Source organism: Phaethon aethereus, assembly GCF_964289735.1.
Source record: "Phaethon aethereus genome assembly, chromosome: 4".
Lineage (NCBI taxonomy): Eukaryota > Metazoa > Chordata > Aves > Phaethontiformes > Phaethontidae > Phaethon > Phaethon aethereus.
The window spans coordinates 55,104,675-55,131,275 of NC_138578.1; the positions used below are offsets into that span (position 1 = coordinate 55,104,675).

General features: G+C 38.7%; 1 protein-coding gene across 1 annotated transcript in view; it reads left to right on the forward strand.

Annotated features, from left to right (window-relative positions):
- SCFD2 (sec1 family domain containing 2) overlaps positions 1-26,601 on the forward strand; it is a gene marked incomplete at both ends in the record, with an annotated part of 200,479 nt that overhangs the window by 36,893 nt on the left and 136,985 nt on the right. The window contains one exon of the mRNA XM_081999658.1: positions 16,769-16,940. Within this exon, the coding sequence (XP_081855784.1) occupies positions 16,769-16,940 (172 nt within the window). The remainder of the gene's footprint in view (positions 1-16,768; positions 16,941-26,601) is intronic.

The following is a 26,601-nucleotide window of genomic DNA, read 5'->3' on the forward strand; positions in this document are numbered from 1 at the left end:
GGTGTGCGTGTGCTTGCCCACGTTTCCCCTGCAAGCAACGTGCCTGACGCCTGGCTTTCCTCTTTCTCTGCCTGGCTGTGTGTGGCAGGAGCTCTGACAGTTGTGGGAGGAAACACAGCTCAGTCTTTCACTTTTAGTATCTTCTGAATGTGTCCTCCTCTTCCTGAGAGGGAAGGAGAGTAGGAGAACTGTAAAAGGGGACACATGTTTTCTCCCCAACACCTCCAAATATCTGCAGGCCACTGGGAACTCCATATTCTCCCACTGAAATCAGCAGGGGTGGAGAGAGGAGAGGAGTTCTGAGGGAGGAGAAGAAAGAGAAATTAGGGGAATCAACAATTTTGGCCACATTTTTTGAGCTGAGTAGATTGGAGTGCTTTCAGGTGCTCTTGATGTGCATATTCATTTTATTAGCTGTATCAAGGAAAGTGGTAGTGGCGATGTCTGGAAGTCCTATCAACTGTTTCAGAAGGGTTCAGTGTAGAAAGAAGGTGGCCTGGAGATAGGATGAGCAGAGCTGGCAACATTTTGTTGAAAGTTTTGATGGATGGATTATTAGAGCAAGCCCCAGTTTCAAATTTAAGACCATCTGCATGACATTCATAAATAGAGCAGGATTCTCTCCTTTTGCTGTAGCAGTCTCATACTCAGGTTTTCAGGTGGGCCATTAAGTGGTCTTATACAATCTTCAAGGAAGATTTGCATTTTTTTCTTTTTTCTTCCATCTGTGTCTGAGGAAAGTGTGTATTTTATCTGTCATTTCACTTTGTAACAACACTGTAATTCTTTCATTCACAAACTTCAGTGGGTGACATGGGCTAGCAAGCTGTTCAGAAGCAGCAGCATTTTAAGATCTTGTTTCTTTTTTTAAAGAAGAACTGCAAGTCTTGGAAAACTGCATCACAGAGGGAGACAAAGTGCCAAGTGATGGTCCATAAAACCAACTAGAACACAAAACTATGGAGCTACTTTGCCCTTTGCTTACGAAACAAAACCTGGGCTGTATAGCTATGCAGCATATTTGATTTTCTGAGGTGAGCCCTGAAGGCAGGCAAAGCACTGTGAAGAATTCCAGCCAGCATAAAGGCTTTACGTGTGCTACATACGGTTTACTTACTGTTTAATCCATTCCATCCCTAAATACATAACGTGGGTATATGTTTTTTGAAGATGTAATTTCCTGTGGAGTTTAGTAATGCTGCCAGTATTGACTTTTGGCCAGTGTTTGTTTGGTACTGCTTACTGTGGGCATGCTGACATTTGAGCCCCTTCTTTACAGGACCCTATAAAGGCACTGAAACCATGTTACTAACAGAGTAGTTACCTAAGTTTTGCCTTAACTCTTGCAACTAGATACATTTCCCAAAACAGGATGTGTTTTCTTATAAACGGGTGTCTTTTGCTACAAGTCCATTTTAAATAGAGGCATTAAAATATTCCATATTATACACACACACACACACACACTCTCTCTCTCTTTAAAAAAACCAAACAAACGAAACAACAAACAATGCTTTTTAAGAACTACATCAGCTCCACTTTGCCTCTGAGGCAATTGCATGTGCGTTTTGGATACCCAAGTGAATGCTGATGAATATCTGGGGAACATGAATAAATGAAAAGCTCTGGTCAGATATCCCATTGTGTAGGTGTAAATGTGTAGGTGTACATTATTTTGGCATGATAAAAATTCAGAAACTTATTTTATTTAAAGAATTAAGTCTCCTTTGGAAGACAGTTTGGAAGATCATCGGAATAGCTTTCTGGTGAGATTTATAGCATTGTGCTAAATTCAAGTGAGATTGTAAGTACTGGAAGGGGATTACTTCTGCTCAGCTCTTAAAGAACTGTAAGGAGTTCTGCTCTGAGGCAGTAGCCTGACTTACAGTACAGCGGAATGGTTGCTGTTTTTTCCATTCCTCTACTTCCCGTTCCCTTCTTCATAGGTCTGATGCATAGCTTCATCATCTTCTGAACCTGGCAGCCCATGAATCTCTTGTTGAAAGCTTTGCTATTAGCATAGTATTTGGCAGTGGTGAAAACTTTGCTATAAGTGTTCTTTTGTGGCTTTAGAAACACCCTTGCTCTTCTGTTTGTAAAGAGCACAGTAAACCTTGATAGAGTCTGAATTCCTTTATTGTGTCTTTTTACTGGCATGGAGACTGATGAAGGTTGAAACACTGGTATAGTAACAGAAACAAAGTGTGGTGTGCTGCTACACGAGCCCTTGTTAATGGAAGAAAAGCCTTTTGGTTTCTTTCCATTTGAACTGTACAAATACAGTTTTAAAAAATCAAGTTCACTCCAACATTAGTAAAGCCTCAAGTTTTGTGAAGTAAAGAGGAGTGCTGTAACTTTTTCAGATGGATTGGTTGGTATGGGTTGAACTGACCTCTAAAATAGTTTGGGTAGAAATGGGAAGATCCTGAAATTTTAGCCTGGAGATGTGGAAAACATTTTGAGTTAGAAAAGTATGTTAAAATGGATGGGAAAATGTGCGTGAATACCTTATCTAAAAACATGAAGAATATAAAGAATACAAAATGTGCTTTTTTTTTTTTTGTAAATGAAAAGTTGCATTGGACTGTAACAGCGTTTAACATTCTATTTATTCTTGACAAGATCAATGTAAAAATATTGAAGAGTCAATACCATCAATTCCTGGAATAAACTTTAGGGATAAAAGCTAAGAAAAAGAGCTGTAATAAAGTAGGTAAGTACATACATATCCTTCCAGATAAATCAACTCTGATCTCAGATATCTAAAATACACCCTAGACAACCATTAGAACAATTCTGTGATAGAGACATAAGTAGAGAGACAATGTCAGTCTGGGTTTGAGGTCCTTACGAAGCAGGAGGAGGCAGATCAGCACTGTGGGACTCAAAGTGGACTGTGGGATGTTTGAATCCCTTCTGTGGTATGTCTCTAGGTAAGTGATGGGTACCTGCATAACAGCTGGGCTTGGGAGACACTATGGCCCCCTGTTATGTAGAAAGGAAATCAAATTGTAGACTGGTTCTTGGGATGTACATTTCTGTATTGCCTCTTTACCTGGTCTCCAAACCTGCCAGAAGAACAAGCTGCAGAATCGGTCAGGCGGCAGTCCAGGCACTCTCATGAAGCAGGAGGCTTCCCGTACCAACATGACTGAGACAGACCTGGCTGACCCTGAGGACTCCCAAACTCCTGACGATGAGTCTCACAGTGCTGCTCCAAAGGCTCACTGGTGTTCTCATGGCATTTTTCCAAGGAGAAGGGACACTGCTTGTCTCAGAGCTGAACTCCTTTCGTTGCGCAGCCTGGTTCCTGAGTTAAATTAGTCTGCACTTTGTCTCATCAAAAGTCCTGCAGTGTGAGACTCTGTAGCCAAGCGGATTTGGTTTTTCCAGCCTGTTGCAATACTGAGTTCCTGATTTCTCCCTGTAGTGCAACTAAAAATGTAGTCTTGACCTGAAGCAAATGCTCTCGATCTCAGTGATGGTCAATATAGCATATGTTTTGTTGCATCATTCACCCCCGGAGGCAGGAAGGCTTTTTGCTTCTCAGAGTGTAAATGTTTTTGAAGAGTTTGCAGAGTTTCTGAAAGTTTTGGATCTATTCCTATTTGGAGGGCTTCTATATAGGCCCTTGCATTTCCAGGGGAACACTCTTTGAATATACTGGTGTTAGGCTTTCCCGGATAACTCTTGATGAAGATGGGCTTTCTAAATAGTCACTAGGACACTGAGAACTGCAGAAAGAAATTGTTATTATGGCTGTTTCACCTTTCAGTGTTACACTAGGATGAAGTTCAGGGTTTTGATCTTGTTGAGTGTTGCTTTGATCAGAGTGTTCACCTAACTAAATAGATACCATCTTCTGCTGGTCATCTGGTTTTGCCAGTCTAGGATAGAGCTGTTGCTCCCAGCTCCAGATGTGCAAAGAGTATGTAGCCTTCTGTTTTTTTTTTCTTAAGCAACTAAACTTTTCAGGTCATCTTTGAAACTCATTAATGTAACAGAAAGGATAAAGGATACTAATAAAATAATAATAATAATAAAAAATAATAAATAAATAATAATACCAATAAAAGATTGGCTGTAATCTGTAGTGAGTCATATAGTATCTAACATGTCTAAACAAAGTTTGCTGTTTTTCAGGAGAGGTGACAAAATAGCTGAGATGGAGAGATGTTCAGGACCAGAACAGTTTCTTTTTCATCAGTAAGTGACACTGCATTTGTGTGTAGTGTTGCTTAGAAGCATCACCAGCTGTGGAGTCATCTTTGCACTAATCATTGTGCTTCTTTCAAAGCTCGATGCCGAATTCAGCCAAGTGGTGTATCAGTTACTTTTTCAGTCTCGCCTGCTGATACATAGGGTAGCATCCTTGAGAACACAAAACAGTTGCTCAAAAGAAAAAACATATTTTAGAGTAACTTGGAAATATGTGAGGAGTGATACCCATGTGCGTATTTTGCAATTTCTCCTCCATCCCTTTTTCTTCAGTCTAGCACATACAGGTTCCTATCGTTGAAAGAAATGTGTGCTTTATTAGGTGCAAGCAAATACTTATGCTCTTGGTTTGAATCCTGTGCAGGTTGAGCAGTGAATTGAGTTCTTAGAGGGCTTGGAAATTGCTGTTAGTGTGGAGGCAACAGTGTGTCAGAGGCTTGGTGGTAAAGAGGAAGATAAGACAGTGTCAGAAGGCTCATTTTGAGAGTACAGATTTGCATCCTTTCTTATCAAGCACATCCCAGAGAAAGAATTCTGTCATATGAAGTTAACTGAAAAGGCCTGACAGGAAATTTGTGCTTTTTGATGACTGCCTGCAGCTTAGCACAAAATGAGCAGTATCAACAAATATGGAAGAACTGTAGAATAATTTTGGGTTGGAAGGGATCTCTGGAGGTCATCTAGTCTAACCCCCTGCTCAAACTAAGGACAGCTTAGGAGTTAAACTAGATGTGTTGGACCTTGTTCAGCTGAATTTTGAGTATGCCCAAGGATGGCAATTCCACAGCCTGTCTGGGTACTCTGCACCAGTCTTAACCTCTCTTGTGGAGAAAATGTTCTCCTTCATGTACAGTTTGATTTTTCAGTTGCTGCAGTGCGTGGCCATTGCTTCTTGTCCTCTCACTGTGCACCTCCAAGAAGTCTGATTTAGTTTTCTCTGTAATCACTCATTATTTCCTTGAAGACAGTAAGTAGATCCCTTCCCTGCTTTCATTTCTTGAGACTTAAACAAGCTTATCTCCTTCAGCCATTCCTTGTGTATAATTTTCTCTAGCCCCCTAAACCATTTTAGTGTCCTTCACTGGACATGCTCCAGTGTATATTGTACTATGGAGCCCAAAACTCCATACAATACTCCAGATGCTGTCTCATGAGTACTAAATAGAGGGTTATAACCACTTCCCAGCTGCGTTTGTGCTGATGCCACCTAGTACATGGTTCGCTTCCATTACTTCAAGCGTGTACAGCTGATTCGTGTTCAACTTGACAGATGCATTTCATCCTGAACTTTAGAGGGATTTAGGTAACAGATCCACTATTAGACTGTTGCAAATGAAAGAAACACAGGAGAAGTTTAAATAAAGGCTGGGGAAAAAAAGAAAGACAATGATTACTGCAAAACAGCATGTTGAATGTGGCAAAAGGGTTGCTATTGTCTACAGGCATCTATGAAACATGTTAGTGAGTGCTATTGTTTCTGCAGTTGAAGAGAACTGGAAGCTGCTGTGTCCCAAATGTTGAAATATTGCACTAGCAAATAATAAATTTTAATCCTCCTTGTTGGACTTTTGCTCAAACACTGGAAATATATAAAAATGAGCGGATTTCTTATGAGCAGTTACTTAAGCTTATTGTTGTTAACTATATTTGTTTTCTTTGGGCAAGAGCTTGAGGACTGAAAAAGTAGTACTGTGCCAGGTCCAGACACAGACTGTGACTCTTTAATACCAATGAGTTCAAAAGTGAAGGAACTTTTAACCGGTGGAGCAGTACAGTATATTTCATCAGGAAGAAGAAAAGTCTAAAGCGGTAAAGGCTTTAGGTAGGTAGCTGAAGGTTCTTACCCAACTCTGTCGATCTCGTAGCTATTAAGCTGATTGAGTCAATTCTTTTTCTTTTAAACAGCTTACCAGTTTCTTTCCTTCTGTCTCTCACCTTTCCCTTCTCCTCTCCCTTAAATGGTCTCTCAGTAGGTGATGCTCCTTTATGACTTGGGGGAAAAAAACACTTCACATCTACCTGTTATTTCTGCACTGGTTTGTCTATCTTTAACAGCAAAGTATCAGTTTGAACCCTGAAGTGCAGGTTTTTCTGGGAAATGTCCAGACTAAAATCTATCTCATTGAGGGCAGAAGAGAGGAAAAAATGTTCATAGAACATCTGTGTCATTTACACGTTCTATCTGAAAAAAGTACCTTGCAATATCAAATCTTCATCTTAATTGTTGAGATGAAAAGAATGGTGTGGAATGTGCAGCCCCACTGGGTTTTACTGCAACAACAGCTACAGCTTTTGGCAGTGGGTTTGGAAGTGGTCCTGGGAGTTAAGTCCTGCCTTCTGGGTAAAGGAAACATGCCTAATTTAGAGAAGGAAACTGCGATAGGTAATGTGAAGTGCACTCGTGATGAAATGAAATAAATTTTAAACAAAACAGGTTAGCAGAGATGTTTTAATCCAAACCTGAAATTACTCAGAATAGTTTAGAAAAAACACTCTGTTTTATTTTTAATACTCCATTTATTTGGAGGCAAAATTTCTCCCTGAATATTTTAGGAATATTGCAATATTCCTCGCAGGTGGCGGTAAATGGCTTTTTGCTGTTCTTATTTAGGAAATCAAGTGTTGCTCAGAATTGTTCTGAGTGTTGTGGGTTGTTTTGTCTTTCTTGGTTTTTTTTTGTGTTTTGGGGTTTTTTTTGTGTGTGGAGTGTTTTGGTGGTGTGTTTCTTTTTTTTATGACTAGACTACTGTATTATGCATCATGTGAAGTTACCTTAAAAAAAAAAAAGTAGTGTAATATTTGGACTACTCACACTTATTTTAAGTTAAATGAAGGACATAAGTTGGCTCTGAAGTAGCAAGTACCATGTTTTACCTTAAGCTCTTGTTATATTTTTATGGGGTTTTTTAATTCTGTGACTTAATATTCTTGCAGAAATAACAGTTCCTAGGTTAAGTTAGTTTACAAAGTCTGAGTAAAGGTAATTTTGTGTTTCACTGTAGCCTTGTCATTGTTCAGTGAATAACCTACTGCATTCTAAATAGTTAATTGTGGTGTAAGATGGGTAATGATTCAAGCCCCCATAAAATTGTGAAGTATGTCATATTTGTGTCTCATACCTCATTTACTTCACACTTGAGGGCTATAAAACAGTTAGAAGGGAAACATAGAACCCTGTGCAGTGATGTGAAAGAGAAATATGCTGGTAGTATGTTTTCTTCAATTAAATTGTAGTTGGCACATGGACACAGGACTACTTGGCTAACCTTACAATTTCTTTTAAGAACGGAGTGTGATGACAATAGTCTATGTGTCTGGAATTTTTGGATAAAGGTGGTTGGTTTTTTTTTTTCCTTGTCTTTAAATTTCAATTGTTGTTGTAGACAGTAAACCCAAACACTTAAAAATGAACTTGTGGCCAGGTCTCCTTCTATGTCTGGCTGTGATTAGAATTGAAGATAATTCTTAAAAGAAAACAAAAGTGTATTGCTCTTGCAGGAGTTCTGCAAATATATAATTTCATTATTTATATTCTTTGCTAATGTAATACTGCAAAGCTTACTTTAATTTCAGTATGAAGTCTTTTTGTCTTAATAAAAGTACTGTGAAAAGCCTGTATTAATGTGATCTTTCTCTAGACAATTTACATAATGTTCACAATAGTTGGGAGTAAACATCAGTGTACAGGTGAACAATTGTGAAGTTTTGAAACAAAGATTTTATGTAAATGTACATTGTTATTAATTTTTACACTGTGTGTGTTTAAGAAGAAATGACTTTATGGGTTAAAAGCTTAAACATTTAAATTGCATTTACTTGCAAATATGTTTAGTTTATTTTAGGGCATGCTTAAAGGATTACCACAAATGTGAAGCTTTACTCCTAATACTTACAGCCATGCTTTACAAAGCTCATCAAACATTTTTAAGTGACTGTCTTTTATAAGACTATTCTGACCGTGGTTCATCACACAATCTGTTAAGATCATTTTTATATTCATTTTGAGATATTAGAGTCAGGTCAAATAATCTCCTTTGAGAACAATGCAGATTGTAAGCAGATCTAATTAATAATTAGAGTTTTAAAATATAGCATAATAGAAATAGAATATGTTGTGGAAGTAACAGTTTTATTGCATGAACTGTGAATTATGAATCTCTGAATTGCAAACAGGTGTTAAGGTATAGTTAATTCACCTACAATTATTAATCGTTTTTTAATACATATAACTGCTATCTAATTTTTTTTTCTTTTTTCAGAAACTACTAACTAGTATTGTTTTGAGAGACGTTGCAAGTAACAGTACTTCTTCATTGGCTGTAATCTGTAGTGAGTCACGTAGTATCTAACATGTCTAAACAAACAACTTTTATATCAAACCAACCAAATTGTCCAGGATAGGTTGAAATGCTTCTTCTAGTTTTTGAATACCCATTAGTCAGTAGTAGGTATAAAGCTAGGTCAGTAATCCTGCCATAGTGAAATAAGATGGTTTTATATGAATAAAAATAAATAAATAAACATTTTAAAAAGCATTAAAAATACTATTAGTTAGTTACTGAATAGTGATTCCATTTCCTGAAACAAAGTAATTGTATTGCCATCTTCTGTTCTCTGCTAAAATTTCTCAGTTGGGTTTTTTCAGATAAACACCAGAGATTTCTTTTATTCACTAAACTTACTTTATTTTTTGCTGATGTTGACTTCTGTTATACCTTCTCAATCTTGAAAAGAAATATTTTGAAGTTTTGAAGCTTTTCTTTAAAAAAAAAAAAAAAAGGCACTGTACTTGTAGACTGTCCATGCATGATGATCAAGACATGGTTAAAACCACAGGAACAGGTCCCTTAAGACTCTTTGAACCTGGGTGAAAAATAAAATACTTGTTCTTTAAGACCAAGAAAAGGAAATTTACTGCAGTTGCTGTTATTTATATCTGTAGGGAAGCAGCCTGGTTGGAAATAAGATACAACTTGCTGTACATGTGCGCTGCAATATCTGCGTGTAATAGGGTGTGCCACCCATAATGACTGTGTTTGACATCAGCAGGAGAGTTCATGAATAGGGGTTGGGAGATGCTGATTCTGGTGTCTGGTTGGCACGCAGCAGAAACACATGGCACCTGCACTTTGCTGAAACACTGGGGCACCTGTGGACATCAGCACAAAGTACCGTGCTTTGTGTGTCTTAGAAGAGGACAGAAAGGGCTTTAGAATTTCTTTCTGTTAAGGAAGGAGTCATCTAGTTAAAAAAGAGGGGGATCAGACTTGAAGAAAGTAGCGGAAAGTGATGTGGAAGTAAAAGGAGTAAAGTGTCACTGAGAACAGCCCGTGCTGAAGGGTTTAGACCAAAGATAGAATACGTGCTGGCGGGCTCGTGAATTCTCGTAAGTGTAAGACTTAAAGTGGAACATGGTAATACAGTAAAACCGGGTGGCTCGTCCGGTGCTTTTTATCCAAGCATAATTGTGTAAGCCTCATCATTCAGTCTCGCAAAGGATGACTCGTTACACAAGAGACATGGTGAATTACACATGTACATACTCATACATCATCATTTTTTCCATTCCTATTTATTTGCTTACCACCCAAAATTATTGTTGGGGTATTCTCAGCTGCAGAAATCTTCCAGAAATCATCGGAGAAGTAATCAGTCCTGTGAATAATGTACCAAAGAAGAACAATGACCTCCCTGTCTGTGGGACAGCATGCCAAGAACACGATGAAGTACTCTGTGTCTGAAAACATATGTGTTAGTGCTAAATGAGGACATGCGCAAGCCACCTGAAATCCTTTGGGCATGTTATTTGAAGGCAAACAAGTTGGTTCATTTCTGCAAGAAGTTTAAAGCATCCAGGAGATGATTCAACCAAATTTGCATATCTCAAGTGTCTTTACAGTCACAGTCAGTTACTGTTTTCAAGGATTACTGTTTTTTTAGACCTGGAGACCCTCTGGTTGGGACTTGGCCTAGTACTCGGTATTTATTAACCGGGTGGAAGAGGTGAAAAGCAAGATGTAATAAAATAAGACCATGATACATATTTAGTCAAGATTAAGAAGAGGATTTGAGACACTCTGGTATGCCAGTATTAAATTGGAAGTTTAATATAGATGCCAACCCCTAGGAAGCTTAATTTTGGGAGATAAGATTTCACCTATTTATTCAAACAGTTCTGAAATTTGCTTTAATATTTGGGAAGGCAACCAGAGAATGTTGTAGATGTTGGCTAGAGATGGTCGTTACTTTTTTGTTCATACTGATTTAACATTGAAAAGGGGAAACTGAATGGTAGAGTGCACAAAGAAGGAAATAATGTGTTGAAGTGGCCATGCATTTAAAAACAAAGCTCTGCAGGATGAAAAAGAAAGAATTATCAATCCATATTGAGACACCTAAGCTACCAGTTATGTTTGTCAAAGCCTTCTGAATGTGCTGGGAAATGTGAAACTGTAGATAATTAGGAATCGTAAATAAAAGCTGCAGTCATATTTAGGTGCTTAGAACTGAAAACCTTGATGATTATATTCGAGTGCTTTAGCTACATTTGTCCCACCTAATTGATTAGTTTTTATTTAAGACTCGTAAAAGAATTTTGAAAGAATAGTAACAATGAATATTAAAGCATGGTTTCCATTTTGCAATAAAAGGCTGAGGCTAATTAGGAGAGAAGGCTAAAACAGCATATGGTATTTGTTTGAATACAAATTATCTATATAGGAACACTGGTAAAACAAGGATTTAATCATACCATACACATCGAGTGATGAATAATAAACTGCTTTTAAGATCACTAACTCAATGCTACAGCTGATGAGACTGAAGCCAGGTGTTTAGATGTTCAGAATCACATGGCAAGTGTAAATTGAATAGTAAATAGAGTCCACCGTTATATGTTCTGGGTGTATACCTCTATTCCAGTATTTGCTAAACCTCAGCATAGTTGTCACCATTGTCAGTGGCTCCTATGTCCCTGAAAGCCACTGCTATACATACTTTCAAACACATGATAGGTGGGAGGCTCTGCCTCCCTGAAGGTCCATCACTCTGGAGTGACCTGAGATGCCCTGAAAAGCCCACGATGGGCTGGGAAGAATTGCTGACCTCCAATGCCTGTGTCTTACAGCTACTGCTAAGGTGGTAGGAGAAATGGGGTCAGTACGGGCCAGTGAGGAAGGAAGGCTGGTCCTAGCTCTTCCTCGGTGGCACAGTGCTGCTGGGGGCAGCAGGAGGCTGCCACGGCCATGCAGTTCGGGGTGTACTTCAGGGGCTGCTCAGACCCCTGAGATGGACTTATCCTGGGATTGCTGTAGTGAGGACTTACTGTTTATGCTCATACCTGTGACCATGGGTTTATCTGGATGCTAGTGCTCCTGCAACAGAAAAGGGAGAGAGGCTTACAAATGACCGTCAAGCCCAGAGCAGATGGGTTTGTGTTTGTGGGAGATGAGCGTATGCTCTTAGACATATGCCTGTGACATCTGCTGTCAGGCTGCTGTAAGGTTTAGTGCTCTTCAGGTTCAGAACCTTATTCTGGAGAAGCCAGCCAAACAGCATCTCATACTGGCCTACTTTTCATCTCTCCAAAGAACTAGCGAGTAGCTGGCGTTCTTCTCTTCTTTATTAACAATGTAAAGACTGGATGACTTCTGTAGTTAAATAAACAAAAAGTTGAGATCAAATTACTTTTGTGGCTCTTGCTGTTAGAGTTTTACTGAAGCTTTCTAAGAAGTACAAAAGCATTTTGAGTTATTAATTACATCTGGAAATTACACTAACAAGGAGACATAAGGGGCCTCATCTGTCCTACTAAGTCTCTGTCACTTAGTTTGCAAAATACCTGACTCCCTTAGCAGTTTCTGTTGCCCAGCTGGCTTTGTGCAGTATGAGAGCTTTCTACATTCCTCACAAGTATGTGGCATTGGACGTGATCAGAGGCAAGCTACTGGGAGAGATAGGTCTGTATTCCAAAGACTGTGGACAAGGAAAACAATTTATTTGTAATTTTTCAGCCCTCTACTGCCTTGAAAAATCTTGCCTGTGAACATAAGTGTGCCAAGGTCATTTCTTATTCATGGTTCTGTCAAGTGAAAAATGGACCTCAGCAAAAGTGCTCTAGCCAGTGGAGCTCAAACTATGTTCTTGCATAAAATTGAACTAAGTTTAAAGCTATGTGTATTTGGCGGTTCCTGTAGTCTTGGAAAAGCACCACTTATTTATTCAATCGGTCACAAAATGTACTTTCCTCCTTACTTGTTTTCTTGTCCCTATGGAGATAATTAACTAAGTGTTAGACGAAAAAATAAGGACTGTATGTTTGGAACAGCGCATTGATAATTCTGACCTTTGCTCTTTAGACACCTCGTTCATCCATAAATCTTTATATGAAGAAAAAAAAAAAAAAGCCCTTTGGGATTCTGAATTTTAAAAATATACTTCTACCAGTAAATATATCTTGAAAAATAATTATTTTATTGAAGCAATGCCTGTATTACACTACGTAGACTGCAACATTAATTTAAAATGGAAAAAAGTCATACTGTGGAGTTGTGTCTTGATGTCTACAAATGTGGTTTGTCTAGATAACCTTTTGTTTAACTGTTGAGGTGAATATGTCTCTCTGTTCTACTCAGGCTACTCTCACTACTCAAGAACAGATTTTTGACAGACCTTTAATATCAGTGTCTGGTAATTTCTGTCTAACTTGAGTCATCTGCTTTACTAGTAGTAGAATTATTTCTTCCCTTCAGTCTAACTTACACATCATAATTTGTGCATGTAGTACTAACTGCATTTTCTATATGGTATAGTGTTGTGGATGTTGGTATTCAGTGCTGCTATTTTCATATTTAACAAAAAATAATTTATTTCAATTATTTTTTTTTTTTAAATACAAGGTATGGCTTCTGTAAATTAAAAGTTGGCAAAAGTGATTTGTAGTTCTTTTGGGATCTGCCCTGAATTCTTGAAAGTTGGAGGCTATATGTCCCAATATGTTTGGAGTATAGTAGGAGTACAGCATTGAAGGGGGCCATTTGTATTGAATTAATTCTTATGAGCATTTATGCAACTGATCATTCGATACTCATCAAACCTTGCCTTAGAACAAGTTAAATTTGTTTGCCTCCGCCTTTGTTTCCACTGCTGGAAGATTGATTGATACAGCAATATGTTTCTTAATGTCTTCTGTAAATATATTCATGCTTTATTTATGCCCATTGATTTTAGTACCAATGTTGACCCTTAATGTAAACATTTTTCACGCATTCATAGAAATCTATTTTTTTCCAGGTGGGGCAGGGAGCCCTTATAAGCCAAGCATTTCTATTTTGTTTTCATAACTTAAGTTCTCTGTCCCCCTAATCATTATGGTAGCCTCTGTGGGCATGCAAAACAATTTTGAGTTAAACCTTGAGGAATGGGGGTGGATGGAGCTGCATGGAGTGCTCGAGGAGGAGAAGCTTTGTGCTATACCACCTGGTATGGATTGTACCTTCTTTTTTACGGTGAGGAGGCCTATTATTTCTTCCTCCTGTCATTTCCAGATTTTAACTCCCAATTTACAGCAGATGCTCTTATCCTAGCCTCAAAAAGCATCTTCCCGTATTCTGTTAACTTTTGAGTTTCACTTGTGAGACCTCCCCATCACCCCGTCACCACCTATTCATTTTATCCTCTCTGCTGTACTTGGGAAGAGATACGAAGCTTTGAAACTTTTTTTTTTAATGTTGCTTTCAGTAGGTGGTGTTTTTTATCAAGTCCTGTATCATGATTTAATGTCATTAAAAGAGGTTGGGATAAACGTAGCTGTCTCACACATGCTACACCTGATAGCTGTTAATGGCAAAGGTTACTTCCCAGATGATATGGAATTCCTGGTGTTTTTGCAAGAAAGGTTATCAGTACTTTTAAATCCCTTAAGAGTGGTTGAGGTCATACTTCTTCCCACATCCAGGAATTAAAGAATAACCAAGTGTTTTGTCAGCGTCACGTAGTCCTCGCAAGTCAGGCTTTGGTGCCCACACGGACATGTGGCTATGCACAGGTGTACAGTTTGGAGCAGAGTATGACTCTGATGGAGCAGGAAGAGAAGAGAGCAGAACAAGACGCTTACACTACAGTCCTTTCTGCCAGTAGTTGCCATCTTCTGCCTGTGAGTCTCTGGATTTGCATTAGAAGAACAAAATGACAGTTGGAACATGATGATGTGGTTGGCATCTGTCTCCTCTTGATTTCATAGGACCTGTCTGCCACATTGCAACACAAAAGGACTTGAAACGGCAGAGGCACTTTAAAAAAAGAAAAGGATGGTAGGGTTGGGATTAGATTAAATTTAGTCTGTGGTGCTGAAATCTCCCTCTGTGAGCAAGCAGCAGGGAAGGTGGTGAGGATTTAGGCCTCAGGAAAAGTAATTTAATTGCTGATTGCCACCAATCACTTTCCCAAATTCCTCTCCTCATCTGCTGGAACAGTTGTATTTATCAGCCAGCTGTCCAGGGAGATTTCTGTGTAGAAACTGGCTGGAACTCTTGAACCCTGGATCCAAGTGGTTCCATGGATACTGTAAATATCACGTATGAGATGCTGGAATCTTTAATGCCAATGTAAGTTTTGTTAACGACTTGCAAAGGTCAGGATTTCACTTCTGTTTACATATGTATTGGACTTTCTTTTGGTGGTACTCTGAGGGTGGGAAAGAATTTGATTGTTTATCTAAAATGGTGCTGAATGGATCTTAGACTGATCCACTGCTGCATCTGGATTCACTTTCACAAGGGACAATACGGAACTAAACTCTTGAAAAGTTGTTTTTTTTAAATTGAAATCAGAAGTCTTGAAAGCCTTCCCATTTTACTGTTTCATATGAGGGCAGGCCTGGCAACTTCATGTTTTCTCAGTTGAAGCAAGTTATCAGATTTTGAATATGCTACGATATATCAGGACTGCTATAGGTAATAATAATCAAAGGTACGCTGCAAGGCATCACGGACTGACATTTTCAAATCACCGTGTAAATCTGCCTGACACAGCTTTAAAAGAAATAAAGCAAGACTGAAAGCTTCAGTGTTTAGTCTAAAAACACACATGGCTGTGGTTGCTGTTTTAGCCTATGTGGGCTAACCGTGAAAGCCTTTTGTCAGCTCTCTGGCCTACTGAGTGGTGTCAGCTTGATTTGTGTGTTAATTTGCTGACTTTTCAGTTTGATGCTTTCTGTTAAAATTCACATAAAGAGCCTGTGTGTTTTTGCTTTATTTAGCAGCTTTCCCTAATCCAAGTGCTGTTCCAAAGACCACCCTTGGTATCACAGAAACTAAGAGAAAGCGCTTTCAACTTTTATTCACTGTTGGAATCATTTATTCGCCATTTATAGTGAATGGATGGAGGTAGATGGAGAGCCTTGTACAGTGTTGACATAACCAAATGCAGAGAAGAAACACAGTGGCAGTGTTACAAGATCTTTCGGTTATGGAAAAATACTGTATAAAATGATCAGTGGTGTAAGCTATAAACTGCCTAGCATCAGCTCAGCCTAGTGCCCTCCTGGCACCAAAGCCTGACCTGTTTAAGTTAAAGGCTTCTCCTTGCTGCATCTCACATGTCCTGGCGCTTTAGGTCTGGTTTGCTTGAGGAGATGACTTGTTACTGCCAGGAAACATCCCTGAACTGGATCTCAGTCCAGACTTGCAATTAGGATGGGGTTTTGACACAATTTTTCCTTGCATTTTGAGGGGATGTGTGATCACCTGTGATGATTTTCCTGGGGCAAATGAGGTACTATGGACCTTCCTCCCTGGAACAGATCATTTCTAAAATACAAATTGATTGAGCAGTTTATATGGCACTTTAATGTTGGATGGAATAACTGCTAATTCTGTAGTGATTGTGTGGCCTGAATGACTCCCCTCATGCTCTTCTGTTAAGGAGAGATCTACAGGCAAATGTATGGGCACTGCGGTGTTTATTTTCAAATAGTGGGTGAAATCATGATGCACCTACTGCATCTCAGAAACTGAAGAGTCATGCCTTGGAAGTGTCCCTTCCAAGAACAGCTCCAGAAAACAGTTCCTTGAATTACTAACATTATCTCTATATTTTGAGTCAACACTGATCAAAAATGCACTCTCAGGAAGCGGCTGGAGGGTATGGGTTTGGTGTAAGGTAAAAGGCTCACAAATTCCCATTGGACTTCTGATCAAAATAGAAAGATCAACCATTGTTTAGAAGTAGTCATCAAGTATTATTTCCCTAGCTTAAATGAATGTCCCTCTATGTCTGAAAACAAAAAATGGTATTGCCCTTTATGTCAGCATCTGTTGTGTGTTGTTAAATACCTGCCATACCACATACCTTCAGCCACAATTCATGGATGAAGTAAGTCTTTGTCCTGACCTGTTGCTGCAGCTTGAAGCTCCCAGGGATTGTAGGATCAGGCCCATAGTAGAGAAAGCCTCTAAAGTTCTCTATAACCCATTCACTGTATATTTTAAAAAATCTAGGTTTGTATTTGCCACCACTGAATGCTGTGTCCTGTTTTGCTTTCCACAGGCAGAGTTACCCCAGAACAGCTCAGCTCATACATTCAGCTTTTCAGAAATAACCTCAAAGCTTTGGAGAACCATTGTGGTCTTCTACAGCTTGTGCTGGCCATGGTCCAGACTTTGAAACATCCCCAGACTTCCAAATGGGACAACTTCCTTGCCTTTGAGAGATTACTGCTGCAGGTACATATTGTGTGAATTTATTTGACCTAAGTAAAAATGTTTTATTTCAGTTTTTGAATTCTGATTGAATTCTGTATTTTTTATGAAGAAGTGTGTTGGATGTCTTGCTAAAAAGCTGTTCCCTATTGCCAAACTGGTAAAAGGAATGGGAACCTACCTAGTTAATCTTTTATAGTTTTGTCTAAGAATAATTTTACAAACGAAAGTGTAGATATTAAAGCTGAAGTGCATAAATAATCTGAATTGGGTAATCTATATGAAATTTCAAGATGATAACTTTCAGCATTGGATATTACTAGTAGTAGTAGTAGTATCATTATCATCGCTACCAGTCTGAAGATGCTTCTTGAGGTAACGTGTCGAATCAAATGCAGAGAAGACTTTGTTACTATGTGAGTGTAAAACTTGTGTAATTTACTAAGCAGATGAAAGAAAAGCAGGAAATAACATGCACCAAGAAAGCAAGGTTTCTCTTGCTCACAGCTGTCATCTAGTCTCAGCTTTTCCCACCACCACGTTTTTTACGGCATCCTGTTGGTGACCACAGTATTATTTACATACTATTTTATATCACACTTGGATTTCTCTCAGGAAATTAAGAGTTAGTGGTATACTGAACTCTATCCTACTAACCTTTGGAGATGTACCAAGCAAAGGAGGAGTTTTTCTAAGAACATAATACAGTTAATTTCTGCTGAAATTCAAGGAAAGCTCAAAACTTTCCTCCCTATACTGTCTCTTCTGCCATTGTGTTGTTTTTAGAGGAACCATCTTCTGAAATCCTAGCAAGAGGCAAAGCTTCATGAGCTAACTCCTAATGAAGTTAGAGTCAGCCTTAAATGAGTGAAGTGTTATAGTGTGGACCTCAACTAAGACCAGATATTACTTCTGTAAATATTTGCTGTCTTTGTCTAGATGTCAAAAACAAACCAACAATCAGACTCTCCCCATTATCTCTGGCAGCAGGATATAATCCCCGGTCCTTTGAGAAGGCTCAGCCCATACTTCATAGCTTTGTAGTCAATGAATTTCTGAACATTTGGGGGGCAAAAAATGCAGAACTTAAATAGTAGCAAGCTCTTGTCTACGTTAATTTAAAAAAAGCTATTCTGTCTTGGTAAGACAAATATTTTTGCATAACATAGGCAGCCTTCTTTCTCTAGTTAAGAAATAAACACATCTCGGGTAAAAGAACTCATTGCAGCTATTCTTTGGTTTGTCTGGACTGTGGACCATGGGACTGACAGCCTGACAGCCCGTAGTCCCCTTCTCTCTCCTGCAGTGACTCATGTCACATAGCTCTTCTCAGAAGCTGGCTAAGTTCCATTTTAAAACCAGTTCAGCTTTAGAATCAAAATAAAGCTGCAAGCTCAGCATTGTTTTCACAACAACAGACAGCTGCCTATATAAAAACTAAGCTGTAAATCATCAGGGAGTGGAAAAACAGAGGTAAGAAACAACCAAACTATATATTTCATAAAAAAGAAATGTATAACAAGCACTCTCATAATCGTAGGTGGCTTTGGATTATACCCACTGCTTTCCACCCATCATATTAAGGTAAAATGTGTTAGCCAAAGCAAACTTTCTAGGCTAACATTTGTAACTGTTCCTTAAGCACATACTCATTTTCAGTACTTCAAACAACAATTATTTTTAATTACACAATCTGTACAGTATGAATCCTTTTACTGACTCCATTTTGAAGACAGAGTCTGACATCATGATCTGCTTCTGAGCGCATGGCATGTCTGATCTGTTGACAGGGATTTGTAGGAAGAGCAATATACTGAGACACCCAAAAGGCATCATGTATTTTTATTTAAAAAAATCAACTAGGACACTATATTGTGAATTTCAGCAGCACTACTAAGAAATTCTTTAGCATAATGGTTATGTTTCAGATATTTTAAAATAATAGATCTTAAAAAATCCTTAATAAACTAATTGTTTCAACATGAAAGTACTATTGTTACTATCTGATATTGGAAGCACATAGAATACAACTGTTTGTGAAAGATCTACTGGGAGTAATATTATTAGACTCGGACAATGTAGGAATTTTAGATTTTTCATAGATGCATGTCAGACTCCAGCTGATGCCAAAGGAGATAACCCAGTATAAATAGCTGGTGTTAGAATACTCGCATTTCCCAAAAAAATAAATCTGCACAGTTTTGGAATTTCTCTCATTACTGGGTCTCTCTGATGGGTCTCATGACTCTCTGCTTAGTCTACTTTGTGCTTTACAGAAAAACCACATTGTTGACATGAAACCTTTAGTTTAACTCTTACATTGAATAACCTCTTCAATTCTTCTTCTTCTTCTCTTTACTCCTTGAATCACTCCTTTCAGTTGATGTGTTGCTGATACTCAGCTCTAAAAATGGCCTGGTAGAGGTAGAAGGCAGCCCATTTCCACTATTTTATCGTAATTAAAGACCCGTAATTACATTTTTTCAGACCTGTGTTGTCTCAATAATTTTTTTACATCTCCAGCAAGGAAATTTGGTTTTGACTAGAAGTCTGCTGAAAGTCAATGCAGCTGCATACTTACCACAGAGTTGTCCTCTCCTTAACTGGGATGGATGAATGGTCTTGAGAGCAAAATTGGATTTTCATGAGATTATGGCCTTGACCTCAAAGGAAAGAGGATCGTGTGCTGGGTTAAGAATAATGCATCAGAATGATTCATCTTGTCGGTCACAAGTTTTCTGTGTTCTGCTGCTCTACCTCTGCATATGATGAGGCTTCTACTACCCAGAGGTTTTAAATGCTTTTGAAGTGAAACGGTGTATTTTATTTATGAGGGCGATATCCCACCCCATCCTATTTTGCTTCTGAGGTCTGCTTTCTATTTTTCTAATTCTGACCATCCATAAAACTGATAGGTGGGAAGAGGAACACAAGCTAAATGCTGCACCACGCTACCTGTAACTCCCCAGTACTCCTCATGTGACTACCTTGTTTTCCTTCAAGTGAGGATTTAAAATGTAGGAAGGTAACAGGAAGTAAGAAAGAGTGTTGTCACTCCATACTTTTCAGCTTTGTTTAGCTATATCCCCTGTTCTCCTCAAATTTATGACTTTCATGGAGAAGTAGAGGCCCATGAAATACAAAAGACCAAGAAGAGGGGCTTTCTCCAGAATTTAAACAAAATGTGACACCGAGAGAATTTTTTTTTTTTTTTAACATATGCTACTCATACATTCCCTTAGCAGGGATTTCTGCCTCCAAATTCAGTTTATATATACCCAGCAGCAGTAGACAGACAGTATGAACGGGGGCGTAATGTGTGTATATTAGGGAAGGTGCAGTTGCTGTGTGAAGGGCACTGCTCTGAAATTCCTCAGGTTGGACGCTGACTCCTAGAATTGGCTGCATCCTTCTGGCATCATGTTGCTCTCAAGACTTAAGAGTAGAGTACTTCTCATACTGAGTAGTATTCACACATTCTCTTCTTTTTTGAGATGTCTGGGCTAAACTTCATTTTAATGCCAGCACTGTTGTCTTAAAGTAACTGGATTGGTGAAAGTAAGGAAATCTGAAAGATTACTAAATTCATTGTTATTATAGTGTTGGGGAGGGGATTGTTGCTGCTTGTGGCTTTTTTGTGGCACAAAGTTTTTGCACATGCTCACCAGCATTTCACAGTTTACTGGAAAATTAGAGAGATTCAGCATTGACCTAGAAGCTATGATGCCACCATTGGATCTCAGTACTGTCAAAGTTTTGTTTTGTGATGATGATTCACGTTACATAATCTCAAGAGTAATCCCCAACACATTCACAGTTTTGTTCTATAGATGAGTGACTATAATTAGCTTCATGATGCATATCCAGCTAAAATGAATTTCAGCTTTCACCTATTTGAATTGTCTGACTTCTTGGACTGAAAGCCCCTTGGACTGGGACTAAGTCCCCTCTGAGCTTTGACTCCTTTCATGTCCTGCATTGTCTATGAGGTGAGTGCCTTGCTGATCAGGCCAGTGCTCCTACACATAGCATCTCCCAGCTCTGTCACCAGGAATGTCATTGGTGAGTTTGGAAATTGCATGTTTCTAGCACATATTGAGGACAGCTATTCAATTGACGTGACAATGTGTACCACCACCTGACACACGTTGTCCTATTGCTCTTGTATTTGAGCTCATGATCAGCCTGCCTAGCTCAATAATGTGTTACTTCTAGTCTCTGCCAAGAACGTACAAATGGGCAGTGCACATCACCTTGACTGCTTAGAAAAACAAATACAGTGCTGTAATGCCAATCAGCAAGCAAAGATAGATCTTAAAGATGGGCTGCCTCTATCTATAAATCAAAGTTGTCATTATGTGTGAATTCAGTATAGAATGTGTGATGTATCTATCAAAGTCATTACCTTCTAAAGTTAACTTACTTGTTTTCAAAGGATGACCTGGTTGCTTTTTAAATTTTACAGGTTCTTCTCCATTCTTCTTTTTTCAAAGCTTTGCCATCGTAGGAAAGAGAACACTGTAATATTTTAGCAAAAGTATCTGGAGTTTTTAGTGGCTCCTGGTAATAATATTAGTAGGTCAGATACTCTGGTGGTGGAAGCTTTGTACACATACTTACATTGAGAGCTCCTGACAGTATAGTATTTTCATGTTTATATTTCCAAGTACTAATTAGTTCTATTTTATTTTATTTCTATTTTCTCATTTTTGTGCTGTAAAATTTGTCAGAAGACAAGATTTTTTTTTTGTCCTTGGTGTCTTGAGAAACAGAAAAATATAGACATGTTTTTAAGAGAAACAGAAACTTCATGCCAGATGGTCATTCCAATGTTTTTATTTTTCTGTTGGCAGAAAGTGATTATGAGGTTAGTAAAATGACATCATTCCTTCTCCTATGAATATTAAAGTGCAAACTCACAAAAAAGTGGAAAAAACTGCAATACAGCTGAGTATTTTACATTGTAGTTAATGTTTCAGTAGCAAGATCTAATAGCTAGGGTGTTCATAACCGTTCCATCCTGTGCCATGATTCTCTACTGTTTTTATAAATGCAGGGTACGCATGACCCATTACTTAATCAAGGATGACATTATTATTTATTTGCACTTTTGGCCATTGCGGAATATGGTAGGCGTTGTTCTCATATGCATGCCTGCACTGGACCCTGTGCCAATAAATTTGGAAACTGTAAGACACCAGCTTGCAGACTTTCCCTGCCTAGAACTCACTGTAGTTTTCAGACCTCTGAACTTTTCTACGGGGTACAGTACTTACTAGGTGACATTTATTGACTCTAAACTGGTATAGACCAAAAAGCTTAAGCATGGGCTTCAAGGCTGCCGAAGGAGGCAGTTTGATACAAAGCAGTGAGGAAATAGAAAAGCTTTTGGAGTAATTCCTCTTGCTCTGCAAGAATAATTCATAGTTCAGCTGTAGTGAGACCTCTATTTCTACACAGAATAGATTAAGATCAGTGGCACTCCTTGTTATTGTTATTTACATTGCTTTAGTCTACATGTAATTTATAATTATGTAGCTTAGCTCAGTGCAATAAATTGTCTTTTTGGTGGCCTGTGAAGTTGATCAATAAATCTTTTTAAAAGAGATATTGCAATAGTGTTTGGAAAGAAGGCCCATAATGTTAGCTGACTGTAATTAAAGATATTATATTAAAAAAAAAAGTTGAAATTAGATCAGTCACTTTTTAACATAAAGTTACATATGGAATGAATTGTCTTGGTGGGAGTCTTGCATGATACCATGCTGATTGCAAAGGTCAGCCTCTGGAATCTCGTACCTTTTGGATGAGACTGCAGTTTGGACACTGATACGCATTCTGTCTTACACAGCTAGAGAATCAAATGTAATTTGTTGATGACTTCTGAAGACAAAATACTCCTGCAGCAATCACTTGCTTAAGCTTCCAAATTATTTAGAGTAAGTTCTTATTTAAACATCTGTTTGTTAGACTTGCTCCATTTAAACTGGGAGTCATTTCTAGAACGTGTAAACCCATTGGAAATTTGCCTTTATACATGTGACATTTTTAACTTTGCATGTATGTATTCTACATAAAATTTATGTTAAATTTCATGGCCTTGCTTAAAAACTGATGTATACAAGCTGTGAAATAGTGTTGCTTTTTGTCACCCGCCTCTCATGGTCTCAGTTTATTTCTTTTGCTTGCTCAACGCCTCTTACATTCATGATACCTTGTTTTTAACAAGAATTCAGTTGTGTTTCTGTGTTTTCTATACATTTCTGTAAAACAGAGCCGTAAACTGCTGGGGACACCTCAGTGCTACAGCAATACAGGTAAAACAGTGGACTGAATTTGTGGAAGTGATGAGCTGTTTTGAGTGTGTTTGGGTTTATGCACCACGCATGATACTCCATAGTGGAGGAGCTTGTTGGTTACAGTTCATGTTCCATGTTCTCAGGCAGCGCAGTTATGGACCATTTCCCAGGTTTGACATGCCAGAATTAAGACGTTCCAACTAGTTTTGGTCAGAAAGAGAGACATATGTGTGTATGTATAAAAATATAAAAAAATTCTTCTACTCCATATATGTGTATATATATTTCTTCTAGTCAAACATTTTCTGTGACTAGAATGCTCGTCAGACTACTTTGAAAGCAAAATAAAATACAGGTAGGGATTGTTTTATCATTGTTTTAACATTAAATAATCCTTTGAGAGTGAACAGAAGCTATTTCTACTGACAATTTATTAATCTGTTGAAAGAAAACTTTTAAGTTTTTCTAACTCTGGCTGACAAAGGGTTAAAATATCTTAAGTGGGGTTACCATATCACATGGGAGTTAAGAGTATCTTTGTGTATTCTTGTCAAAGAAATGTGTTTCCTTTTGGTCTGAAAAATTGCAAAGTATTGCCATTGTGGCGCTCATTTAAAAAGCAAAGACCTCCCTCATATTCTGAAAGAGCTAATATTTTGTATCCATATAAGGGTCACATAGAGCCTCTAAAATGAGCACTTAATAAAGAAATGGCTTTCTTAAGTGAACGAATGTCCACATCAATAAAACTTAAAAAGCCTTGTGGGAAGAAGAGGCTGAACATATTAAGTCAATGGGAACTGTTAAATTAATGTTCTATGTACAAAACCAAAATACTTGCTGTAAAAGAAAAGAATCACAATGTATAAAAGATTGCAATGGGAGCCAGCTCTCTGAGGGGGGAAGCAAAAAACCACTACCACCCCCCTACACAAGCACACATTATTTTGTTATGAGTTTAAACAATTAATAGCTTTTTCTTGCCAGTTTTCTTTTGAGATGCATGTCAATCGCTCTCTACAACTACTTGAAAGGGGGTTGTGGCGAGGTGGGTGTTGGTCTCTTCTCTCAAGTAACTAGTGATAGGACAAGAAGAAATGGCCTCAAGTTGCGCCAGGGGAGGTTTAGATCAAATATTAGGAAAAATTTCTTTACAGAGAGAGTGGTCAAACACTGTAACAGGCTGCCTAGGGAGGTGGTGGTATCACCATCGCTGGAAATATTCAAAAAACGTGTGGACATGCCACTTCAGGGCATGGTTTAGTGGGCATGGTGGTGTTGGGTTGATGGTTGGACTTGATGATCTGAAAGGACTTTTCCAACCTTAATGATTCTGTGATTCTGAGATTCCATGGCAGTTGATACGCTGGTTAGCCCATGTTGCAGAAGGGCAGCATGATTCCCAGTTTTGTATGAACGCTTGACACCAGCGATAGCTGGAGCCCTTCACCAGCCCCGGGGAATCCCCGTGCAGAGCTACGGCTCTGTCTGTCACTTGCCATTCTTTCTCCTCTGTGACTTTTCTCCTTAAAATGTAATATTAACTGCTTACTTGCTGTGAAAGATAACATTAACCAGGCCGAAAGGCTGATGCTCTCACTCCCTGTCAGTATATGTGGAGGAGTTGCAGAGAGACACAATATTAACCGTATTGAATGAGTCACCATTTACTCTTACACAGATAATTGTACTCCGAGAGGCAAAGTTTCTATCATGTGTACACCCAGCAAGTCCTTGCTTTGCTGGATGCATTGCCCTGCTGCTAGAGAGTTGCACACTACCTGATGTACATTAGTGGCAGGATCTGCTTTCCTGTCTCTACTTCTTAAGGAGGTTGTTGCCACCCTCACCAAAAAAATTTATCTTATTTCTATTACTGCTTGCACAGGACAGGCTGAGTCATATGTGAAACACTTTTTTAAAAAAAAACCACTCTTCCAAAAACATGAGAAATGTCTCCAATGCACTGGGCAAATTTCTTGGCTTACTAACCTGCAGAAAAATGGCATGCATTTTTTCGGATCTAAGAAAGTGGAGGATTCAAGCACTCTTGGCAACAGCATCTATAATATATTTTCAGAGGCAGCAGTACCTTTTTAGATATGGCTTCTGTGGTTACAGGTGAGCAGCAGAAGAGTGCAGCTTCCCATAGTCCATTTTTTTGCCTCAACATCAGAAATCCCATTAGCAATGCCCATTCATCAGCCTTCTGATGGACAAGTTAATTGGCAAGATTTTGATGTACTGAAGTACAAGTACTGAAGCAAGCGTGTTATTGTTGTGTTTAGTCACTGCTAATAAGCTTATTAATTTGATGTTAATTGTGTGTTACTGGACAGGCAAAGTGGTATATGAATGGAGATGGGGAGGTAGGCGGCTCCATCTGTGCTCTAGCATTTTATTTTCTATCCATTTTGTTCATTTTTTTTTATAAACAGACTTGTTTGTTGTATTTTTTTGGGATGCTTTCAGTCAAGATGGTTCACTCAGCTTGTCATAGTTTGGGTTAGAAAAGCAGGATTTTTTTTTAATGCGATTCATAGGGTTTCTTAGCTAATAATCCTAACTGGATTTTGCCCCTGCTATATGTTTGGAGCAGGACTGCATTTACCTTTGGGTTCTGTCTGCTTTCACTAATTATATTGTAGTCTTTAAGGAAATGAGCATTGTCTTATTTTTACAGTCCATGCGTTGTCCTTAGGTAGGATTCCAGGTACTGTTGTAATAACAGTAAAATCAACACCACGGAGCACAGCATCTAATGAGAGCCGTACTCACGGGAACTGCTTATCCTTGTGGTTGTTAGCTCAAAGGCAGTAAATCACCGATCAAATCTCTTATCTGCAAACCAGTTTGATAATGCCAGCACTGTATATCTGGTTTTGAGTGTGATTATATTAGTCTGTCAGCTTAGTTTTCCTCATTTTTTGGAGGATATACTTGATTATTTCCCACAGACTGGTGAGGAGAAAGCAGAGAAACAACACAACTGAAAATTAATGAAAACTTTACTGTGGGTGATATCCAAAATTAACAGTGGGGCTCCCACATTGCATGCTCTCTGTCTCCCCACATTAATGAGTTGCATATTTCCCTTTCCACTGGCCCACACACTTCCTTGGATCACAAACATTTCTGGGCACATGGTGCGTGCGTGGCCATACAGGTGCACACTGAATTGCTTTTCACGCAGCCTGGGTTGTCTGGGCATTAGTCAGCCCCAGGCCGGAAAGCAGATAGACCCACTGGCACCGTACCCTAGCTGTAAGCCTAGCCTCTCCGTTTGTCTTGTGTCCCACAGAATGTGCTAATGGATTTTTGCCCCAGCAAAAAAATAAACTTTGGTGAGTCTTGACATGCTTGTGCAAACATGTCTTTATGGCTAT